We start from the raw sequence: 23,098 nt of genomic DNA on the forward strand, positions 1-23,098 counted from the left end.
TGTTTTACTTTTATGTTGCTTATGTTTAATTTGGGAGAATGTTGGGTTGTTCAAAGCAGGAAGAATCCAGATGTTGTCTCCTCCCTGGGGACATGGGGTGGCTCTCACTCCTACACAGAGGGCCTTGCTCCCTCTGCAACCACAGTTCTGGCACATTTCTTATCTCAAAGTCTGGAGCCTGAAAATTGTTCCCTCTGGTCTGAGAGCCTGTCTCTGGAGGTCCTCATGGGGACAGTGGGCTGCACGGTGGACTCCCCTGGGCAGGCTGACTCTGTCTCCCTCCAGAGCCCCTCTGAGGCCTGTTCACCCAGAGGACAGCACCGAGCATCCTCAGGAGCAGGGCACCACCAGGAAGACCAGGCTCAGGAAGTGGATGCTGCGGAGCAGGGACCTGTGGGGACACAGTGACAGGCAGCGAGCTGCCTCCTCAGGTTCTCCTCGCTTTACCTCTCCCGTGTTCAGGTGATGTGGCCCCATAACCCATGGCAGGAAGCTTGGGAGGGACAGTGGCCAGGACAGCCAACCACTGAGGGATTGCATCACCCATCCCTTCAGTTCAGCGCTGGGCCTGAGTGCACAGCAAGACCCTGTGCTGCACGTCCTGGGGGGGCTGGGCCGGGTGGAGGTGCGGAGGCTGCGTGGACCTGGGAAGGGAAGCAGGAGGGAGACACGGGAGCCCCAGGGCTCCAGCCCAGTAGGTCTGGCTCCCAAGAGGCAAGGGCTGCAGGGCAGTGTTGCAGGTCCTCAGACACCTCACCCTGGAGGTAGGCCGTGCCTCCCCACCCCTCAGTGCTTGCGTGCAGGCTGGCACCTTCTTTGGGGAAGGACGAGTGTCAGCTGGGCTCGTGGAACTCCCTGTGGACAGACACACATCAGACCTTCAGTCTCTCCTCCGACTGTCCCCTCCGCACACCAAGCTGGGCTTTGAATCGCTCACTAGGGAAGGGGTGGGGAGACACGATCCTGTGGCCGAGGGGTCCCTGAAGCCAGCCTCAGGCCTGGGGGGAGCCGGGCGACTCCTCCCCTGAGCCTGACACAGCACCTTGCAGGCTAGGGAAAGACTTCCAGACCAGAACGCAAGCACGGCCTCCAGTGAGCATCACGTCCCCAGCTGCCCCATCCGCACTTGTGCCTTAGCCGGGGAGGGGCTGGCCGAGAAAGCCCCCGAGATGGGCCTGGGGCTCCTCACAGGCATTCTTTGTGGCCACGGTGGATCACACCAGATTATGCTAGAAGACACTGCTCTGGAATTTCCCCAGGAGTAAGTGAGCACAGGACGGGGTGGAAAATGCAACTCCTTCTGGTCTAAAGACCTGGAAGAGAGTGGCCTGGCTTTGTATTTCTGGAGCAGGAACATCCAAAGCCATGCACTGGGGTCTGGGCCTTCTCAGATCCTGGATCATTTCCTGTATTTCTTGAAGACAAGCCACCCTAGGCCATCTCTAAACACTGGGATGCTGAGTGGAGCCCCTGCCCCCAAATTTGGGCTGTTCAGAGAGGGCAGTAGAGGTGGCGAGCCACAGCAGCTGTTTTGGGGCCATGAGAACAGAGGGGGAATTCTGTCTCTCAGAACCCAAGACTCAGCTGCCTCCCTCCTTGTTCTTGGCCAGGATCCCTCTGGCCCCAATCCACTGTGTTATCATCAGAGACTAGGTCTGACAAAAGGACACACAGAGACAAGCAAATACAACACCACACAGCCTCTCAAATCACCGGTAACCAGAGCTGGACTCACTGGTTTTCCCTGAAGGCTTGTCAGGTATAAAAGCGTGGGTCCTCAGACCTCAGCCCAAGACCTGGAGTGGGAGGGTCTCACCTGGGGAGACAGGCACCACCACCTGGACCACAGGATAAGGACTGAGTCCATCCAGTCCATCCATCACCAGTCCATTTCAGTCCCTCCCTAGCAGGCTTCCTCAAGGTATGCATGAAGGTTCTCTGTGGTCACCATGAAGGTGACGGCCTCTGGACGGTCTCTGATGGACACCAGGCCTCTCCTCTGCTTTCTCTCCAATTTGGTGGCTTCCACAAGTCTCTCACAGGCAACAAGGTACTGTTTGCACCAGAACTTCGTGCTCATCCTGAATTTCTCCTCATACAGAAACAGCATGCTCAGGGATCGCCCTTGGTACCTGCCACCTTCTTGGGGCCCCTCAGAAGCCAAGGGCCTGGCAATCACAGATCAGTGTCCTTCTCCTAACCCAGACAAGGGAAAGGGTCATGGTCAGCTCGCGGGAGGCTCCTTTCGATAGCTGGTACCCACCTCCCACTACGAGGATAAAGTAGCCCCTACCTAGTGATCCAAGGAGAAGCCACTGCCCCCTGCCTTTGGTGATTATCTTTGTAAACAACATCGTACCTTTATTGACAGCCACTGCGTGCCAGGCAGGCACACTCAAGTCTCCCTCAGGCATCTCCTGATTCTAGACAAACGGAGCTTGAGAAACCACACAGGTCATTTAGTCCACCCCCCCACACTACACCGGAGGAAACGAGGCCAGACAGCAGGCCAGGGCACCCCCTGCCTTGGAGTGACCCCGGTCTCCTGGTTGCCGCCTCCTCCACTTGCAGGGTGACAGCCCCTGAGGAGCCTTGAGGGGACCTGCACCCCAGGTGTCCCTGCCCCAGGTCCATCGGGGTGGGGAGCTGGGACTCACTTGCATTTTCCAGACTGCTGGCCCGAGCGCCCCTCTCCACGGTGGGCACCACGACGAGGGCATCTCTGAGTGTGCCGTGCTGGCACGATGAGGAATTCAAGACCTTTGACAAATACTGACACAGAGAGCCGTGTCGTCAGCCAAGGAAGAAGAATGAAGACTTTCAGGCCAGAGGCGGTGGCAGGCAGAGGTCGAGTGTGCATCTCTGATCGACTTTGGGACTGACCGTCACAGTGACCACGGAGACCCTTCCTGAGAAGGAAGCGGGCATCGACTGCTCTGGGATTAGAACAGGACCGCTTAGACGCGGAAAGAGGATTGCGGCCTCTCCTATCGGCAAGGGGAGACAGGCGATTGTCCCAGGTAAGTCCCTCCTTTGCTCCACCCCCAGGATTGACTCTCCCAGTGCCTGAGAACTGAACAGCTGGACCAGAGCTGAGCTGCGACGACTTGAGACGGACTCTGCGGTGTGTGTGTGTGTGTGTGTGTGTGCGCGCACGCGTGTGTCTGAGATCCTGGCCTCTCCCCCGGCTTTGACTGAAGTCTCAGCGGGCCTGGAGGATTCTGAGTTTTCTGCCTGTGATGGTAGTTGGGTCCTCAATTCTCAAGTCACCATTAGTCAGTCTCAAGTCAGATTTAGCGTTTTTACTAGGTGTCCTGCATTTTATCTGGCAGCTCTACCTCAGAGCCAGCAGGATGTGGGACCCATGTCGGGAACTCTGAAGGAGTCTCTCTTTTTTCCATGGGACAGGTTTGGCTTTCCCTGGAGGGGTTGTGGCCCATCTTAGCAGCCCAAGGCCCAGGGGCTCTCTCCAGCTGCCCTTGCACCCTCACGCCCTTTGTCCTCTTCATTTCAACTCTCTACCACCTGTGCCCGCCCTCGGTTCCTTCCTCAGCCTCCACGTCTACTTCTCTTCCTTTTCTGGCCCTGGGAAACCCCAGGTTCTTACATTTTTGGGAAGAAGCCCTTGTGAGGAACATGGGCCTGTTGACTTCTGTGCCTGCCCAAGAGGCGGTCCCCAATGTCCCTGTGAGGTTGCTGGGCCTCCTCCTGCATCTTCCTCTTTGTCTCTCTGCTCTGAGACCCTTCATCTGGCTGGAGGGGGCTCTGAGAGGCCCCTGACTCTCCCCTCGGGCAGAGGCCGCAGTAACGTGGGCAAGCTCACCATTTAATTTTCAGTTTCAAAAAGCTCTCTTATTCCCTGAAGATTTCTTTTAAAGTCAATCCTATTTTAGTTTTGGCAGATTAACATCCCTTGTTTTTTGAAATATGTTAATTTTATGTTTTAAATTGTTGTTTTAGTTTTTTTCTGCTCCTGCGTTGTCTCTGTTCCCCGAGTCCTCTCTTCTGCGTGTTTTGGTCTCTTTTTCCACATTGAGACTGCTGTGTCCTCACGGAACCCCTCTTCCTCCTCCTCCCAGACACACAGAGATCACCAGTGTCCCCTGCAGGGAAGCAGCGCCTTGAAATACAGAAGTCGTGATGGTGACTTCCAGGCCAGGCCCTAAATTCTATCCCCACTGCATCCTCCACGTTCTCCCTCTTGCGCCCCCTGTTGGCCGGATGCTGAGAATCCAGCGGAAGCCCTAGGGGATGGTGAGGTCAGGTCCTGAGACAGGAGGAGCCCGGACCCGGAATCATCTCACGGAGGGCCACCCACCAGACGCCCAGGGGGCGCCTCTGTAAGCCAGAAACCAAGTCTGCTGTGCTGCTCCAAGGGGTGCTGTGCTCTGTCAGAGCAGCGAAACTAGCCAAACGGAGGCTTTTCCCAAACATCCTCACAACGCGTCATCAGTAACGAGCGAGAGACAGGTGAGGTGTTTGAAGACTGTGTGTCAGGGCAGAGTCCTCTGAGCGATGCCTCCCCCAGCCTTCCCTGGATCCACAGCCGTTCTCCATCCATCTCTCCAGAAAATGAATTCCGTGCAAGTTCGGCCAGTGGAGGAGGGAACCTAGGAGTCTAACTGCTCCTCGCACAGGCCTTCAGAAGTCCCTCCAGATTCAGCAAATTCCTCCTGCATTCACTCTCACGACCCTGAGAGGAGGTCCACTCTCAAGGTGGCGTGTGGGAACTGCCTGCGTGACCACAGAGCAGCTTGGGTGGGGCTGGGGGTGGGAGCCCCAGCGCCCGGGTCAGGCCTGGTCTGGCTACAGGGAGACGTTGCTCCCAGGACATCATCCAGCCCCTTCCATGAGCATCGTATTCTGTGTGGAGTCACAGCCACGCAGGTGCCCTGCACACAGTGGGGAGAGCCGGGCCTCTGTGCTCTGCACCCTCAGCCCCTGTCACTGCCTCTGTCCCCAGAGCTCCAAAGGACACCTGGCCCCCGTGTTCCCGGCAGTGAGTGCCAGGTGTGCACGATGTTCAGGACACATCCACCCGGGCAACCACCAGGGTAAGGGACCTGCTTGTGTGGTTCCTTCCCCGACTGAGGCTCCTCATTCATTCACTCATTCATTGGAGCACCCCCTGCATGCCAGGCACTAGTCTAGGCACTGGGTAGACATCAGTCAGCAAAGCAGAGCAAATCCTTGCCCTTACAGAGCTGACATTCCAGTGAGGGGGAGAGTGACCAAAGAAATCAGTGATAAGTAGCTGACTATAAATGCCATGAAAAACACAGTAAAGCAGAAGAAAAGGGACAGGGGCTCCTGGGGATGCGGTGTGGTGGGCAGCAGGCAGTGCTAGTGACGGTGTATTTTGTACAGGGAAGTAAGGAAGACCATTCTGATAAGGTGACACTTGTGGCAGAAAACTGAGGAAGGGGGGTGCCAGCCTAGCAGGGCAAGACAACTCTGGGTCAGTGGAGCAGCGAGTGCAAAGGCCCTGAGGCAGGAGCCCAAAGCAGAATCCTGACACTCTTCTGGTCAGCAGGACCCCTGGGCTCCCAGAATCTCTTTCTTCCTCCCTCCCCATGGCTGTGTAGGAAATATCAGGCCGATTTTAAACATCTCAGCTCCCTGAGATGGGATCAAGGGCTGCTTAGCGGAGGTCTGTTAGGCATCCATTCAGAAAGTTCCCGTTGAGTGTTTATTGGCACCCACGCTAAGCACTCAGCAGTCCCAGGACAACACCGCTGCCCAGGAGGTACACATGGCACGGTTTTGCCAGGTGCCCAATAGCTGAGTGTTCAGATTTGCTGAAGCCAAATTCCACCATCACGGAAGACGTTTCTGAGACACAAAAACACACTGGAAACGCTATCAAGAAGACATGCACTTATGGTACAATTGCGCTAGTTAATGTGTAGGTAGTTGAGTTTTGTAAGTAAACATATGACACAGGAACAACACTCTCAGCATGGTCAGCGGCCGGCAGTGTTCCTGCGGCTCCATACGCACGGGGCCTCCAGAGCCGGGCTCACGGCTGAACAAGGGAACCACTCTTGTGCCTCCACCTCCGTGACAAGGCTGTGCCCGCCTTCGCCGGAACAGAAGGCGTTTGAGTCCTGCCTACTTAGCTCCCGAGGGTGCAGTGCTGGCATGGTCCCTGTAGAAAGCTGAGTAGTCCCAACACCTGGAGCCCGGGAATATGGCCTAATTTGGAAAGAGGGTCTTTGCAGACTTAACTGAACCAAGGATCTTGCGTTGAGATCACTTGGATTATCCAGGTGGGCCCTAAATCCAATGACTTGTGTCCTAATAAGAGACAGAAGAGAAGAAGACACAGGCAGAAGGGGAGGCCTTCTGTGTGCAGACAGAGGCAGAGACTGGAGTGATGCTGCCACAAGCCAAGGAGTGCCTGCAGCCACCAGCAGTTGGAAGAGACAAAGCGGGATTCTCCCTACAGCCTCTGGAGGGAGCTGCCGACTTCTTGATTTAGGACTTCTGGTCTCCAGAGCTGTGAGAGGAGAAAGGTCTGTGGTTGTAAGTCCCCAGAATTGTGGCCATTTGTTTCAGCATCCCTGGGAAACCAATACAGGGCCCAAAGGTGGCCCCCTGCCCAGTGGGAACCCCAGGACTGAACATTGAGCGAGTTATGGCTGAGGCCACTCTTCCTTCCGGGAACACGGGCCTGGGCCACCCAGTGGCCCTCTGGGGCCAGCCTCTGCAGCCAGACCGGTTCCTTGTTCACTCAGTTGTTCATTCAACAAACAAGCCTTAAACACCAGCTGAATGCCCGGTGTAGGCAGCAGGGAGGTTTGTGCTGGACAAACCGGGCAGGACTGTTGTGGTTGCATGGCTTCCACCCCAGTGAGGGAGGTGGAAGGGCAGGAGCAAAGGAAGAAATGAACGTGTGACACAGCATGGGATGATCCCGCAGGAAATAAACGGGGTCCAGTGATGGAGTGAACAGGGGTGGCCTCTAGGAAGTGTGATCAGGGGCCACTTCTCTAAGGAGGTGACATGAGCTGGAAAGGATGAGGATGAGCAGGCCATGGGAAGTGGGAAAGGAGTGCAGGTGCTAGGACCCCCAGGGGAAAGGGCACAGGGGCTAGAGCATAAGGCTCTGCTCTTGTGGAGGCTGCCGCCTCACCAGGAAACAAAGGCCATGATACAGGTCAATAACAACACAGGTATTGTCAGAAGCATCAGACAGAAGCATCGCAGGTGGCAGGAGCCCAGAAGGGAGGGCTCAGGAAGGCCTGGAGTAGACAGGACACCTTCCAGAGAAGTGGCTTCAGCTCATCCTTGAGGACTGAGGAGGGAGTGGGGATGGCCGTCGAGGAGGTGGAAAGAGCAAACACAGTGCTGAGGAGGCAGGGAGAAGCCTGTGGGGTGCCCACCCTACTCCATCCTACAGACACCCAGCGTTTGCCCTGAGAACGCATCCCGACGAGATTTGCGGAAGCCCCCAGAGCTGCCCCCAGGAGCAAGCATTGATGGGCTCAAGAGCGCAAGGGAGGGCGCCAGGCTCCCTGTCCTACTGTGTGCGCCTTGCTGCCGGGGCTCATTATTCCAGGCCTCCTCTCGCTCTGCCCTCATGGGCCGGAAGCATTTTCCAGGACAGGAACCAGGGAGAGGAGGACAAGGGCCTGCTCTGGAGTGGGTAGTCGTTCCAGATCCTGGTCTTGACATGGAAAAATCCTAGGGTGCCCCAGACATGAGCCACCCCTCAAGGAATTTGTCATCTACTGAGGGAGCTGGACAAGTGATGTGTTGGAGTGTGTACCTCTGAGGGCCTGGTGTGCATCTGGTTTAAAGTGGGGTCCCCGTGGCATTGCCATGTGCATACGGCCAAATGTCCTGTCTGTAGCTAATGAAAAGAAAACGCACACCTGTGTTGCTAAGCCACCCTGCGGCCCCTCCCTTCCTTGCCCTGAGACAAGCAGGAAGCCGTGAGCTTTCTGCGCTGTGGGGTGACCTTCGAGCTGAGCTAACAGAAGCCTTGGAAGGTAGGCTGTGCCGTGATTGCAATTACATGCTGCCCCGCCATGTAAAAGGAAGAGGATTGTGCTTCTCCATCCCTTTGACATCAGGCTTGGCCATAGGACTTGCTCTGGCCAATGAAATGTGAGCCTAAGTGACCGTGCCCCTTCTGAGCAGAAGCTCTGGGAGCCACTGTGTGGTTCCCCTTCTCGTACTGCAGACAGGGGCCGCTTCTTCTGTCTGGGTCCCCAAGAAAAGTCACCCACTGCAGACATGTAACATGAGCGAGAAATAGAGTTTGTGGTTACACCGTTCTGAAATGTGAGAGTTTCGTCACAGCAGCAGTACCTAGAAAAACCTGACTCTACAGCCCTATGCACAACAGGCAGTTCTTCTGGAATGAGGCTGGTGAGAATGGCTTTCCGGGAAGCTCTGTAGCTGCCAACCGTCCCCTTCGCAGACTCAGAGCGGGGCGTGTTGAGGAGCCCTCACTGCCCTGCCTTGCCCCGTCAGGGCTCCTCCGGGATTCTGCAAAGGTGGCGCCCTTTCCTCAGACGCCAGAGCCGTGAGCAGCTCGCGGCGCTCTGCCCTGAAAGGGCTGATGCTGTAAGGCAGACAGTAGGGGGTGCTGGCCTGTTGCTGGCAGACGACAGTCACAGAAGTGTCAGGCCTGCCCCTAATGAGCCTGCCTGAGCCGCCTGGGCCAATGGCAGCTGTACGATCTGTGGAGGCAGAAAGAGGGAGGCATCCTTTACCACCCCCAGTTCCTGCTCCCCCCACCACACACACGTGCACGTGCACACACACATGTGCACACCCCCCCCCCCAACCTACTGCCAACTGCACCCACATGGAGTGAGCTGGGAAGGGCGAGGGGGTGAATTTGAATCCTGGGCTGACAGCGATCACGCGATGCCCCAAAGTCCACACGACAGCTAAGAAGTGGCAAATGAAACTTTCAGCTACACCTCATAAATCATATTTAGGGGGTACGATTTTCTTTTAAGGTCATGTTAAAAAGAAAATAATAATTTCCAGAGAAAACGTCACAAGGACTAGTGAAAAAAAAAAGCCACAGAATATGAATATGAATCTTTGTCCCTTTTCAGGTACCGAAACCTTAAGATTTAAAGGGAAAACAGTTCCGCATAAACAAGTGGAAGCTAATAGACTGACAAATTCTTCTGCTTCTAGTGAACTTCCTTCTCCCCAGCTCTGTGAGCTCTGTGTGACTAATACGTTGTGCAGGAAACCGCAATCCAGCACGGGAGGGGGAGGTGTGCAGACACACACACAGTGCCATGTGCACACACACACGCCAAACCCCAGGAAACATGGAGCCTCCCACTGCAGCAAAAAAGTGAACAAGCAAGAAGTGTATTTACTGAAACACCCAACTAAGAGAAGATATATGACGCTCGCATTCCAGAATTTTAGCTTCCCGCTCACACGAATGTTAGTTCTCGGGTAAAGCAGTTCAAATCTGGGTCTGTCTTTTAAGTCCACCACGGCTGTTTCGTGTGACTGGACGTATTTCTGGCCAGGTACACCCGAGTTCCCTTCTGACACGTTGAAACTTTTCTATCCCTGAGAATCTTGGCTTCTCATCTCACCACACAGGTTAAAGGTGAGACTTGAGGATGGTTTAAGTTCTGCTCGGTGCCAGAGCTGTGGAGCGTGTGACCAAGACAGGAAACCATTCAAGGCGTCTGGGGTCTGGTGAGGCCAGACCAAGAGCTGGGGGCTCAGAAGAGCAGAGCGCCCTGAGGGCAGACCCAGCCTCACTGTCTGTACCACCAATGGCCAGAGACAGGGCTGGCATCAGGGGCTGCACTCCCGAGCAGTTACACGAGGCCCTGAACTTACAAGGGCCGCATGCTTGGTTTAACGTTCCCTTGTCATCATCTTGAAATTCTTAATAATTCTGGAACCAGGGCATTTTCATTTTGCTCTGGACCCTGCAAGTAGCTGGTCTTGTCCAGAGAAGGCCTAGTCATGCCGGTACCACTCGAGACCACCCATGCCGGCCACAGGAAATTGGCAATGTGTAAAGGGGACGAGTTGCATGGAAAATCTAGATGGAAATTGGCCCAGACTGGTGCCAGCGTCAGCTATGCTGTGCTTTAGAGAATGGCGGGCCTGTCAGCTGTGGGTGAGTAATGAGAAGGTCGTTATCTTCACATGGAACAGAAACAGGAACTGCATATTCAAATTATTTTATGAGGATGAACTTCAGCAAGTTTTCAGCACCATAGTCAACTGGCCACATGATGCCCTGAGCTCCCAGCTTCCCCCATTTTCTGACAAGCTCTGAGGACAGAACCGAAAGGCTGAAGAAGGAAGCAGAGAAGTGCCAAGAAGAACAGAAGAGGGAGACGGCTGAGCGGACCCTCGGTGAGGAGGCTCCAGCCTCAGGCCCAGCTGCAGCTGGAGAGATCACCCAGGGGGACGGGGCCATGTGGCTGCCATCAGCTCTCCTGCTTCTCTGTGTCCCAGGTGAGCGGGGCTGGGTGTGGACCGGGGAGGTCTGCGCGGGCAGGTCAGAGTGAGGAAGGAGTGAGGGATGGCTGGTGATGGGAGGGGGAAGAAATAAAGACGCCAGGAAAAAAGGGGTGAGGTGTGCATATAAAAACCTTCAGACAGCTCATCGTATTTCCTCATCGGGACAGGACAAGGATTAAATGGTAACATGCTTTCCGTGCAGCGAGCTCGTACTGAGCTCCAAGTAAATTTGGCCACTTGAACCGTTATTACCATCGTTATTAAAACCAGGACTGCCCCCTCTCCCTCCGGCCCCGCGGCTGTGTCTGGAGATCCTGGGACTGGGGCGTTTTGCTCCTCAAGCAAATTCCTCAACCTCAGTTCTGCTGACCCTGGGGCTGGATCGCTCTGTGTGGTGGGGGCCGTCCTTCCTGCTGTAGGATGTTCAGCAGCATCCCCGGCCTCTATCCACTCGGTGCCAGCAGCAACTCCCCACCCCCGCAAACTATGACAACCAAAATGTCCTCAAACATTGCCAAATGTCCCCTGGGGTTGGTCAGTATGGCCCCTGGGTGAGAACCACTGCTTCAGGGAATGCTGGTGGGAGAGGGGGATGGCGCTGACATAGAATATAGGTCAGGGAGCCACGGGAGCTGTCGTGTTGGGAAATAAAGTGAGAAAACTCAAGGTATTTAAAATGAAGAAGTAAAAACTATGTGTTTTTTTTTTTAACTTTAGAATAAAAAATAGCAAAGGTCTCACAATTTGTGGATGACAATATACTGCCTGGATAGCTGGGTGGGCGGAGGGAGGGAAGGAGGGAAGACTGGAAGGGTGGAGGGAAGACTGGAAGGGTGGATGGATGGATGGAGAGACAGACAGACACAAGATAGATGGATTATATACCTGATCCTTTATCAGAAGTTTGGGATTTTGCCCAAACCCTTTCTCAGTGCCCTTGTCACTGGGTTAACCCTTTCCTGTCAAGAGCAGAGCAGACAGCAGCTGTTGCTTGGAGTAATGACGACCCCTTGGGGGTCGAGGCCCAGCGTGGCTCTCCAGGTGGGAGGCAGAGAGTTTAGGGGGCTGGGTCCTAATCATGCGGAGCTGGAGCCTCCAGAGTGAAAGGTTGGGGGGGAAATGTCAAAATCTTCGAGGTGGCAGAGGACTTGGAGATGAGGCCCAGGGGGGCTCTGAGAAGTGGGAGAGGGAAGACCCTCTGGTGGGTCATCAGTGGGGAGCTGCGGTGACATTTGGTGTCAGGTGATGGCAAGTGTTGCTGCAGGATTCTGTCCCAGAAGGGAAATCGAAGTGTGATTGTCCTTGAATCCCGGCCTCTTCCTAAGTGTTCTCTTTGTACCTCAATGCCAGCTCCCACCTCCTGTGTGACCTAGACCGACGAGCAGGAGGTTCCACCTAGACAAGCAGGGATTGTAAGCTTGGGACCCACAATGAGCATCTGGGAAGGGGGCAAAACCGGAAGCTGCAGGTGTCCTCCCAGGAGGGACACTCTAAATACTGGGCTTCATCTAGTTTTTCCTGGTCCCCATTCTGATTTCCTGTTTCCTACTCCATCTGTCCATCCATCCATCCATCCATCCATCCATCCATCCATGTCTCTATCCATCCATGTATTCAGAGTATACTCAGTGACTTCATTCAATTCTTGGTGATTGATGGGGACAGGTGTCTCCTCTCAGGACTGACACTTCTGGGGACCCAGAAGCTGTCTGGGGCCACCAAAGTCTTCCTCTCCCCCTCACATTAGAAGTTGACTGAGCACACACAGGGTGGGCATGACCTCTCGAGTCCCAGAATCCTGCACCAAGCATCTCCCCCCATGTCTGCAAACAGCGCATACCTCTGGCTCCTGACCCCTCCTTCCTCTGACCTCAGGTGATTTCTGGGCTTCGTGGGGATCTGACACCCAAGGCCCATCTGGCCCAGGCTCTTCAGGGTGAAGATAAGGCTGCTTGTGTTTTCCAGGCTCTGTGTCTCTGAGTGGCCCCAGCATCGTGACAGGCACTGTGGGGGAATCCCTGAGTGTGCAGTGTCGGTATGAGGAGGAATACAAGACATTTAAAAAATACTGGTGCAGACAACCGTGCTTGCCACTTTGGCATGAGATGGTGGAGACCACAGTGTCTGAGGTAGAGGTGAGGAGCGGCCGAGCGTCCATCGTGGACCACACTGGGGACCTCACCTTCACAGTGACCTTGGAGAACCTCACTGCAGAGGACTCAGGGAAGTACAGGTGTGGGATCGCAACGATACTGCAGGAGGAGGGGCTGCAAGGCTTCCTGCCTGATCCCTTTTTCCAGGTTCAGGTGTTGGTTTCCTCAGGTAAGACCCTCCTTTTCTCTGTGCCAGTCATGAAGGAATCTGAGCATCCAAGGAAATTTCGACCGAGGAGAGGAGAACCGGACCTGGTGTCGGTGCATCAGACATTCAGGACCAAGTGTGTTATGTGAACGTGAGTGCAAGGGAGATGTGCATGAATGTGTGAAAGTGTGACTGTGTGTGAAAACATGTAAGTAGGAGTGTGTGTCAAGTGAATGAACATGTGAGTGTGTGTTCGAGTGTGAATGTGTTGTGTGGGTGTGAGAGGGTGTGAGTGAGTGTGTGTGTGTGTATAAGGGTGAGTAAGTGAGGGTGAGAGTGTGAGTGTGTGTGTGAGTATGTAAGGGTGAGTGTGTGAGTGTATTGCATGAATGTGTAAGAGTGAGTGTGTGAGAGTGTGTGTGTGACATCCAAGGTTCCTGCCACCGCGCCAGGTCCTGACAGTGGCTGTGGGCCTCCAGGCTTCTGAGGCTGGTGTAGGCGGCAAGGGCCTGCGTCACGGGATCCACCAGGACCGAGGGGCTCTTGCGGTCTCCCTGTTCCCTGTCGGGGAGGCTCTGCTCCAGAGGGAGTCCCTTCTCACTCTCCCTTGGCTTGAGCTCTCTCAACAACCCAGAGCCCGGGGCCTCCCCCAGGGTCAGGAGAGGATCCCTGAGATGGTCCAGGCTCAGAGAGGACCCAGATAGCCAGCCTTGTCCCTCTGACGGGGTGATCCCTGTTCCAGAAATCCAAGCCACAGCCCTGGCTCTTCCCCTGGCCTCTCTGGCATTCCCCCTTTGGGCCTTTCCACAGCCTCTGTTACCTGTGCTCGCCCCAGGGGGAAAAAACCCATTTCTGCATTTTCTGGAGGTCCTGGCCACAGGGCTGTGGGTCAAGGGAGTTGGTTTGAGGGCATGCGGAAGCCCAAGAGGGAGCCCCCAACTCTCTGACTGGGCTTGGTCTGTCTGTCTCTGTCTGTCTGTGCCTCTGTCTGTCTGTGTCTCTGTCTGTCTGGCATCCTCTCTGGCCCCTCAGCCTCCTCCTGCTTCTGCTCCGTCTCCCTCTGGCACTCTCGACCAGGCAGGAGAGAGCTCAGTAAACCCCTGGACCAGACAGGGCAGAAGTGGGATGGGGCACCTCTAATAGAGTTTTCTTTTCAAATTCTGCTGCTTAATCTTTTTATAAGCCTTTTATATATATATTATATAAACATAATATATAAGCCTGTTCTTGTTTGATGAGAGCTACATCTTCTCTTATCATTCTAAGGATATCCATTTTTTTTTTCTTCTGCTTCCTGGATCGTCTCGTCTTCCTCTGAGTTTCCTTTTTCTCTTTGTGTTGGTTTCTCTCTTTCGTGTTGGAGCCTTCCTTGAAAGGTCGTCTCCTATGTGCATTTAAGAATGTGGCCCTAAGAAACTGGTTGTGAGCTCAGTGGTGAGGGACGGGCTTGTGGAGGGCTGGAGGAGAGGGTCACCCTTAAGTGACAGCCCAGAGACGCAGCCATTTTCTTCCAAATCCCTAAGTGTCTGTCTCTGTATTTCCTTCCCCCTGGTTGGCCACTGAACCAGTGAGGATTCTCCAGTCTGCTGCTAATGTTTGAGGAGCTGGGTGGGCTCAGGGGTCTGGGGGGCTCCCAGTTTCTAGAGTGCAGATTCCACCCACCTTCTCTGTTTGGGGCTGGTGGTGTTCTGCAGGCACCAGCTGTTTGAGGCATGCCTGCTTTCACACTTCCCTGAAGTGGCCTCTGCAGTCTTCTGCCAGGGTGGACAAGGCGGTTGGCGGGGGGGGGTGGTGGCGTGTGGATGCGCTCGCTGGGGGTGGGACCTCTGAGCATTCTTGTTTTCAGCGAGATGAGGATCACTGAAGTTCTTAATGGCAGAAGGCGAGGACTCTCAGGTCCCGATTTGTGAAGTGTCTACCTGGCTGCGGAGCAGATTAGGATGGGGTTGATGGGGATACTCCTTTACCCTGGCCAGGCCTGGGTCTGACTATGGGGAGATGATGATCCAAGAACATCTGTCCAGCCTCTTCCCTGAGTTCCCCCTGCTTTGTGAAGTCAGAACCGTGCAGGTGACAGGTACTTAGCTGGTGGGGGTCATGGACAGGGCACTGGGCCTCACCCCCCGCTTTCTCCATAGCCTCCAGCAACAAGAGCTCTACGTGGACACCTGGACATTCCAGCCAACACCAAGGGTAAGGTGCCTGCGTCCCAGTGTCTTCTCCCACCTGCCTGGCTTCTTCCCTAGAGTAGGGCTTCCTAGACACAGACTTCCTCAATCATTCACTCACTCAACAAATATTTAATTATCTTGCTATTTGCCAGGAGCTGATCCAAATGCTAAGGATATCACATGAACAAAGAGGCAAGGTTATGCTCTCGAGGAAGTTTCTTTCAAATGGGTAGATTTAGACAATAGCCAGATGGATAAGAAGATAAATTAGAGAGAGAGAGAGATGATAGGGATGGATAGATAGATACATGATAGGGATACATAGATTGATAGATAGGAATAGATAGATGATAGTTGATAGCAGTAGATGATTGAGATATGTGATAGGATGGATAGTAGATGATAGATAATAGAGGTAGATAAATTAGATAGATAGATAGATAGAAAGATAGATAGATAGATAGATAGATAGATAGATAGACAGGAGGTAGATAGGTAGATAGATGATAGATAGATAGGGGAAATATCAGTTAATGATAATTGCTATGGAGGAAAATTAAACAGGTGTTAAAGGAGAGGTGATAGGGCGTATGGGAAATGGCTGGGCATGGTGAAGGCTATCGAGACCCTCAGTGAAAACAGTAACAAAGAAACGGTCTTAGTTTGAGTTTCCTCAAAATCAGCTCCTGAGACAAGGATTTAGGCACAATTAGTTTACAGAGAGGTTATCCCGGGAAGCACAGCGAGGGAGCGGAAAGCAGGGAGGGCCAACGATGTGTGCAGCAATGGGAGTCATCACTGGAGCATCTGGGCTCAGTCCCACTGGGCACCCTCAGAGAGGCTGCACTGGACGTTGCCCAGAAGTGTCCCACTGAGAGGTGAGGAAGCTGGGGCGGTGATCTACACACACCTGCCCCTCGCGGTGAGGAAAGACGGTGGGCTTTGCTCTTCTCAGACCGAGTGAAGAGGGAAGGCCTCTCAAATTAAGCGACTTTTGAGCAGAGACTCGAAGGAAGTGGGAGAGTCAGCCAAGCAAGAACCTGGAGAAAAAGTGTTCCTGGGTCACTCCTGGGGGCATGAATTCTATAGCACTTCCGGCCTGCTCTGCTCAGCAAGCCACGCACATGCCTATAGCTGGAGACAGCCCTCAGGCAAAGAGATGCAGAAGCTTGATGCGGGAAACCTTTGTTGGGTCTAAGACTGTCCACAGCTGCCAGGAGCTCAAGTGGGCAAGGAGGACATGGGCAGAGAACCAGCAGGGTTTGCTACAGGGTCCCGATGTAGTCTTGGAGAGGACCAGGAAGGCATCAGCCAAATCTTCAGGCTGCTAGCCAGGCAGAAGTTTGGGGAGGTGGAGAGATTAAACAAAGGTCTGGCGTTGGGAGAGGACACAGGATTTTTGAGGAGCTGGAATGGGGGCAGGTACTGGGACCCAGGGGGAGAGGGGATCGGCCAGGAGCTGAGCTTAAAGAGGTCACTCCTGGGGGTTGAGATTGTTGAACTGTTTAAATAGAAGAGCAACCTCCCATGATCATGTTTAAGGATGAATCAACACTCTAATTTGAGTGAGGAGTGGTTATAGGGGACACTTTATCCTTGAAGTTGGTCCCAGCAAGAGCTGAGTTCCTGTAAGTGCTGATGACGGAGGAACCACCACATGGGTTCAGAAAGCTGTTTCTGGGAGCCAGGGCCTGGCTGGGTACCTCCATCTCTCTTCCTCTGCATCCCTCACCCCCACATCCCCATGCATCTGCTGGGTCCTGACACCCAAGGTCAATTCTTGAGCTGAAGGACATGAGTCTGTGGCCCTCATCATGGAGTCGTCTGGTCCTGGTACCAACCAGGTTTGATGCTGATAGTGAGTTTTGAGGCCACAGGACCCAAGCTCAAAGGAAGAGGGGGAGAGGCAGAGCCTGGGCCTCCCGTTGAGGAGGAAGCTCACCTCGGTCACCATGTCCCTCTCACAGGTTCCTGCTCCTCATATTCCTGAAGGTGCCCCTGTTCCTGCTGATGCTCAGTGCCGTCCTCTGGGTGAACAGGCCTCAGAGGGCAATTTGTGGAGAAACAGAGCCAGCCTGACCAAGAAAACCTGCAGCCATCCTCGCCCATCAATATCTTGTGCAGAGACACAGGCACGCAGACTAGAGAAGAAGGAACTTCAGACCCTGAATCTGATATCCCTTTTCACCCTATTGCCAGAGACTTTTAAAACAAACTTTTAAAAATGTTTTAATGAAATATATCATATACACAAAAGCATCTATAAGATGTATATGTACAGCTCAAGAACTAGAAATAAACATGTGCATCCACTGTTCAGCCTAAGAAATCAAACATCACGAAGACCTTTAAGGGCCCCATATGCCTCTCCCTGATCTCAGATCCCTCCTTCCCCTTCTCCCAGAGTTAACTGCTATCTTGATTTCCTTGTGATCCTCATCCCCCGTTTTTCTTTCATGCTCTCTCAAGGGTGTCATTGTTTCTGAATCTTGCACAAAGGAAATCGTACTGTTTCAAGCTCGCCCATTGATGAACAATGGTAGATTTCCCTCCTCTGTTGACGGATTGCTGGGAACTCCCTACAAGGCCATAGGAGTGAGCGCTAAGGTTGCAGCACAGGACATCAAGTGACTGTGCAACTGGAGCTATGCATCTTGAGGTGGGTAATGTCACGTCCACCAAATTGTAAGCTTGGTCAAGCGTGTCGTCTACTTCAGCACAGCGACAAGTTAGGGTCTCCTGGTTAAACGAGTGGTTCTCTCGTGCAGGCAGTAAGCCTTTGCTCCAGAATCCTAGGGGTCGGCACAACAGCTCTTCTGAGACACCACAGGGCATCCTTATCTTTCACAGAGACTTCTAGCACCGTGGAGCCAACCAGGTCACACGGCCCAAATGACAGGGCCAGTTTTACCTCAGCCTGGGTCTGCCGTAGAGCCCCCCCTTGCTCTGGCAAGCTTCTCAAGTCACCCCATAAGTGAGTCAGAGCAGTACTCCCCAGTGTGGAATGTGCCAGCCCACAAATTCAGAGGCCCACCAAGCTGTGTGCTTTTTCTTAGAGATTTAAGACACGAGACCAAAAAACTCATCCCAGACCATGGACTCCTAAAACTTGTGTGTATGAGAGAGGCCCCTGAAACCCTGGAGGGGGTGCCTCCTTCGGGTGCTGACGTGTCTCGTCAGGGCATCTAGAGTACTTGCTTCTTCCTACTCTTCTGACCATCAATAACGCGAAGCAGCGTGACGCTCTGTGGAGTGTCTCATCAGTCCCTTGGGACTGCATTGTGACGGAACAGAAGAGTCGCCACGATCCTGGCTGACTGCGAATGTGTTCTCTTAACTTCCCAAGTAAATGTGAACTCCTTCTGCTCTCCCTTCTTTATAGGGATTGAAAAGAGTGTATTTGCCACACCAATAGCAGCACGGCGAGTACCAGAGGCTGTTCTCATAAAGACGGTACATCGAGAAGAACAATTGCCATTGGGCTATCAATTGGCTAAGTTTAAGTTGGTCCACTGTTATATGATAGGCCTCATCTGAGTTTTTCAGAAATCAGACTGGTGAATTAAGTAGATGTTTTAAAATGTACCCAGGATTTCTTTTAAAAGGGTACGGTAAGATATGCAGACACGGAAACGATTGTAACGAAAGAAGAAGTTTATGCTCATAGATCCCTAGAAACAGGAGGCTCGGCACACCACACAGGGCTACATGAGGCAGCACCGGGGGGGTCAGGGGCCAGAGGTAGAGAGAGGAACCGTGGGCGGGAGCCTTTACTGTGGTTTTTGTGGGAAGCGGTGGGTGAAGCCAGGTGAACAAACCAAGCGGTTGAGGATTGGATGGTTTGAATAATATCGGCAGGCTCTGGGCTCTAAGGGTGGTCCCAAGTGTCTGGCACCTGGCCCTGGGGTGATTTAAGGCAGGGGGATAATGTCCCAGACCGCAGGAACCTGCTAGAAGGAGACAAGTGGGAGTGTGCATTTGGCATTGGTTGGTTTGCATACCCAAAGCATGCTTGCAGGCAGGTCATTTACTGTCTTGACGAATTAGCTAACCCTGGGAGGGGCAGTCCCTCGCTGGATCCACAAGACCCCAAGATGCTAAAGTATTACAAAATATAGAAAAAATGTAAACTCACATGATTAATAAAGATTAATAGTAGAGTAATAACGAATAGTAATAGTAGTAATAATTAATCGATTAGTTAGTAGGGATATGATGGGAGCTCACTACTCCTGCTTCCTCAAGTCTTGGAGAGGGGACATTAATCTCCATCATTGCACTCAGATACGGTATTGCCTAACTTGCCATCTTGACAGCGGGGAGCACAGTTTCAGGACTTCTCTACCGTTATAGCCTTTACTCCATTGGACCAATGTGAGGGTTCTGCCAGCTCTTGAGACTCTCCATCCCAATTATGCCATCGTGGATCTGGGATATGGCCACAAGGTACGTCCACAGAGTCATCAGACACACCGTGAGACAGACTCGGGCCAGGACACCCTCTACCCCCGGCCTCCGTTCCACATTAGAGTTGTCCTTTTAAAAGACCACTTTGCAATTGGACATCCACAGACAAAAAAATGAACCTTGACCTAAACCTCACACCTTACACAAAAATTAACTCAAAGTCAGGGCATGGACTTATACGTAAAACATAAAACTGTGAAACTTTTAGAAAAAATAAGAGAAAACCTCTGGGATCTGGGTCAAGGCAAAGACTTCTTAAACTTGACACCAAATCCATACAATGAAAAATTGATAAATTAGACATCATCAAAATTTAAAACTTTTGCTTTGCAAAAAACCCTGTGGAGAAGATGAAATGACAAGCTACAGACTGGAAGAAAATATTTGAAAATCACATATCTGACAAAAGGCTTATATCTAGAATATCTTTATAGAACTCTCAATAGTCAACAGTAAAAAAACAAACAATCCAATTAGAAAATGGACAGAAGATCTGAACAGACATTTCACTGAGGAAGATGTATAGATGGCCAATAAGCACATTAAAATACGTTCAGCATAATTAGCCATCACGGAAATGCAAATTAAAACCACAGGGACGTATTGCTAGACACTTATTAGAAGAGCCAAAATAGAAAACAGTCACAACAGCAAATACTGGCAAGATCACGCATACTGGCTGGTGAAATGACCCAATTATGGAGATGGAGAAGAGAAGAATGATTTCCAAGGGTGAGGGAGGGGGGGAAGAAAGGATGTGGCCAGGGCAGTACAAAAGGGTGGAATGAGGGGTCCTGGTGATGGAATTATTCTGTGTCTTGGCTGGGGTGGTGGTCACCTGAATCTATACATGTGATAAAAGATTGAACCAAATACACACAAACACGTGGATGAGCGGATGTAAAACTGGTGAAATCCGAATGAAGTCAGTGGCTTGCATCAATGCCTGTGTCCTGGTTGTGATGGTGTACTATAGTTTTCCGTTATCGGGGGACACTGACTGAAAGGTGTACAGGGGCTCTTTGTAGTATTCCTCACGAGTGCATGTGAATCTACAGTTATCTCAAAATAAAATGTTAGGAAAATCAAAGATCACTTTGACACCTCTGGGACATGGATGAGAGAGGGCAAGAAGGTCAGAGAGGGACCTCTGGCAGTTGGCCTGGGAGTAGAGCAGACTCGCAGACTCCAGCTCCCTGGGCCTCAGAGCTCCAGCGGGGCCAGCATGGATGTGGCTGCAGGTTTGAGGCAGGGACTGAGCTGGGCTTTCCCATCAGTGAGGATTGGTTATGAAGGGAAATCTGATCCTCTGCAATGCCCCTGCTCAGGGCTGCATCTCTGTGAGTGGGGACGGAGTGGGGTGGGCAGGGTAGAGGATTGGACTTACAATCAGGAGCCTGTGTCTAATGGCAGTGGGGGAAATGTCCTGAACTGAGACAGTGTCAAACAGGTGTCGCCAAACTTGCCTCCAGGGCAGTTGCAGGTATTTTAAACAGGAAGTGGATTAATGCAGGGAATTAGATACTGACAAGTGTCGGACAGGCTGAAGAAGCAGCTTCTAGGCTGGGCCTCTTGGAACAACTTTCAGAACTGCCAAGAGAGCTCCGAGGTCTCCACTGGGAACTAGAGAGAGAGCTCCATCATCCATGATCCAGGTTCGGGAAGTCAGTCCAAGAAGGAGTCATGTCCACTGCTTTTTGACATCCAGGAGGCTGGAGAATAAACACCAGAACTCTGCTTCAGGAAAGATCAGGTTTCCAAAACACGTTAGCTAGCAGGAATAGCCAGAAATCACAGGAAGTTACCTAACTCTCGCCCTCCAAACCTTACGTGAAGTGTCAAACAGGTGCCACCCAGTTTGTATCCAGGACACCAGCTGCAAGGGGTCTGAGATAAGCAGTTTTAATGTTTCCACCTCCCCAAATAGAAGATGGGCTACACATTTAAAAGAAAAATCAGTCCTAAAAAACTACCACCAAGGGGTGCAGTCAACTTAAGCAGCCCTCACATAGCCCGGATTTTTGCTTCCTGAGAGAGGCAGGCACTGCGATGAATGCCCACAGTCAAAAAGAGAGACCTCAAATAAACAACCTAACTTGACACCTCAGGAACTAGAAAAAGCAGAACAAACTAAGCCCAAAGTTAGCAGAAAGAAGTAAATAATAAAGATTAGAGCAGAAATAAATGAAATAGAGAATAGGAAAACAGTAGGAAAAACATCAATGAAACTAAGAATTTGGGGTTTTTTTTGGTGAGGAAGAGTGGCCCTGAGCTAACATCTGCTGCCAATCCTCCTCTATTTTGTATGTGGGATGCTGCCATAGCATGGCTTGATGAGCAGTGTGTGGGTCCTTGCCCTGGATCTGAACCTGCGAACTGCAGGCCACCGAAGTGGAGTGTGCGAACTTAACTGCTACACCACCAGGCCAGCCCCAAGAATTAGTTTTTTTGAAAAGATAAACAAAATTGGCATACTTTTAGCTAGACTTACTAAGAAAAAGAAGAGAGAAGACTCTAATAAGACCAGAAACAAAAGAGGAGATATTACCACTGATGCCACAAAAATAAAAAGGGTGATGGGAGGCTACTATGAACAATTATATACCAGAAAACTGGACAACCTGGAAGAAATGGATAAATTCCTAGAAACCTACAACCTACCAAGACTGACTCATGAAGAAATAGAAAGCCGAATAGACCTACAGCTAGTATGGAGATTGAATCAGTGATCAAAAACCTCTCAACAAAGTAAAGCCCAGGACCAGATGTTTCCATGAATGAATGCTACTCAACATTTAAAGAAGAATTTCCACCAATCTTTCTCAAACTCTTCCAAAAGTTGAAGAGGAAGGAACACTTCCAAATTCTTTTTTGAGGCCAGAATTACCCAGATACCAAAGGCAGACAAAGACACCACAAGAAAACAAAACTACAGACCAACATCCCTGATAACTGTAAATGTAAGTAAATACTAAATACTAGCTCAACTAAATACTAGCAAATCAAGTTCAACAGCACATTCAAAGGGTCATACACCATGACCAAGTGGGATTTACCCCTGGGATGCAAAGTTGACTCAACATATGAAAATCAATTAATGTGATACACCACTTTAACAGAATAAGGTTAAAAATCACAAGACCGTCTCAACAGATGGAAGGTGAAGGGCAGGGGCTGCTGTGGGAAATGGTCCCTGATGGGAAAACTGTGGTGACCGTCCCCAAATCATGGTTGAGGAAACTCTACTCCTTCCCCCGGGGCCTCTTCTCACCCCTTGGCCAGCCCCTCCCCCTCTGGAACTCCCACCCCAACCCTCACGCCAGCAGAGGCTCCACCCAAATAGGAAATGACAAGGTTGACGGCCCCAGGCGGTTGCATAGGCAGGAGGCATTCCTGGCCCCCTCCTGGCCCTCCACACCGGGCTGGTCAGACTGTTACTGCACCTCATTCCCATTTCTTCCTCCCTGGAGCCTTCATCCGCTCAGCATGTTCTCTGTAGCTACACTCAATGCTTGGTGAGCTCATGGGGACCAGTTTCTCCTCTGGGGCCGAACACCCGAGGAGGCGCAGATCCTGCCTGAGGAAACCAAAGGCATCCCCTTCTCTGAGCCATATCAGGGAGGCCGAGTGCCCAGGGGTCCTGACCTTGGTCTCCTGTCCCAGGCTGTCCCTTAGGTCCTGCCCTGGGT

The 23,098-nt window shown here is 52.1% G+C and overlaps 1 protein-coding gene and 1 long non-coding RNA gene across 4 annotated transcripts; both read left to right on the top strand.

Annotated features, from left to right (window-relative positions):
• The first annotated feature begins 1,929 nt into the window (after window positions 1–1,929).
• Window positions 1,930–6,949, top strand: LOC139073840 (uncharacterized). Its single transcript, XR_011522919.1, has 2 exons — window positions 1,930–3,020; window positions 4,080–6,949. It is a non-coding gene; the product is annotated as an uncharacterized lncRNA (long non-coding RNA).
• Window positions 6,950–8,933: 1,984 nt separating this feature from the next.
• Window positions 8,934–18,390, top strand: CD300H (CD300H molecule). Of its 3 annotated transcripts, XR_011522917.1 has the most exons (5): window positions 10,272–10,464; window positions 12,436–12,792; window positions 14,910–14,964; window positions 17,412–17,601; window positions 18,325–18,390. XR_011522917.1 is itself a non-coding variant. In XM_008513217.2 (4 exons), the coding sequence occupies exons 1-4, from the start codon at window positions 10,425–10,427 to the stop codon at window positions 17,019–17,021; spliced, it is 564 nt and encodes a 187-aa protein (XP_008511439.2). In that variant the 5' UTR covers window positions 8,934–10,424; the 3' UTR covers window positions 17,022–17,255. The 3 variants fall into 3 exon arrangements, 1 of the variants encoding a protein (XP_008511439.2); XM_008513217.2 differs by lacking the exons at window positions 17,412–17,601; window positions 18,325–18,390 and adding an exon at window positions 16,910–17,255 and having other exon boundaries at window positions 8,934–10,464; XR_011522918.1 differs by lacking the exons at window positions 17,412–17,601; window positions 18,325–18,390 and adding an exon at window positions 16,910–17,255 and having other exon boundaries at window positions 10,196–10,464; window positions 14,910–15,820.
• The last annotated feature ends 4,708 nt before the right edge of the window (window positions 18,391–23,098 follow it).

The sequence above is a fragment of the Equus przewalskii genome, chromosome 10 (assembly GCF_037783145.1).
Source record: "Equus przewalskii isolate Varuska chromosome 10, EquPr2, whole genome shotgun sequence".
Lineage (NCBI taxonomy): Eukaryota > Metazoa > Chordata > Mammalia > Perissodactyla > Equidae > Equus > Equus przewalskii.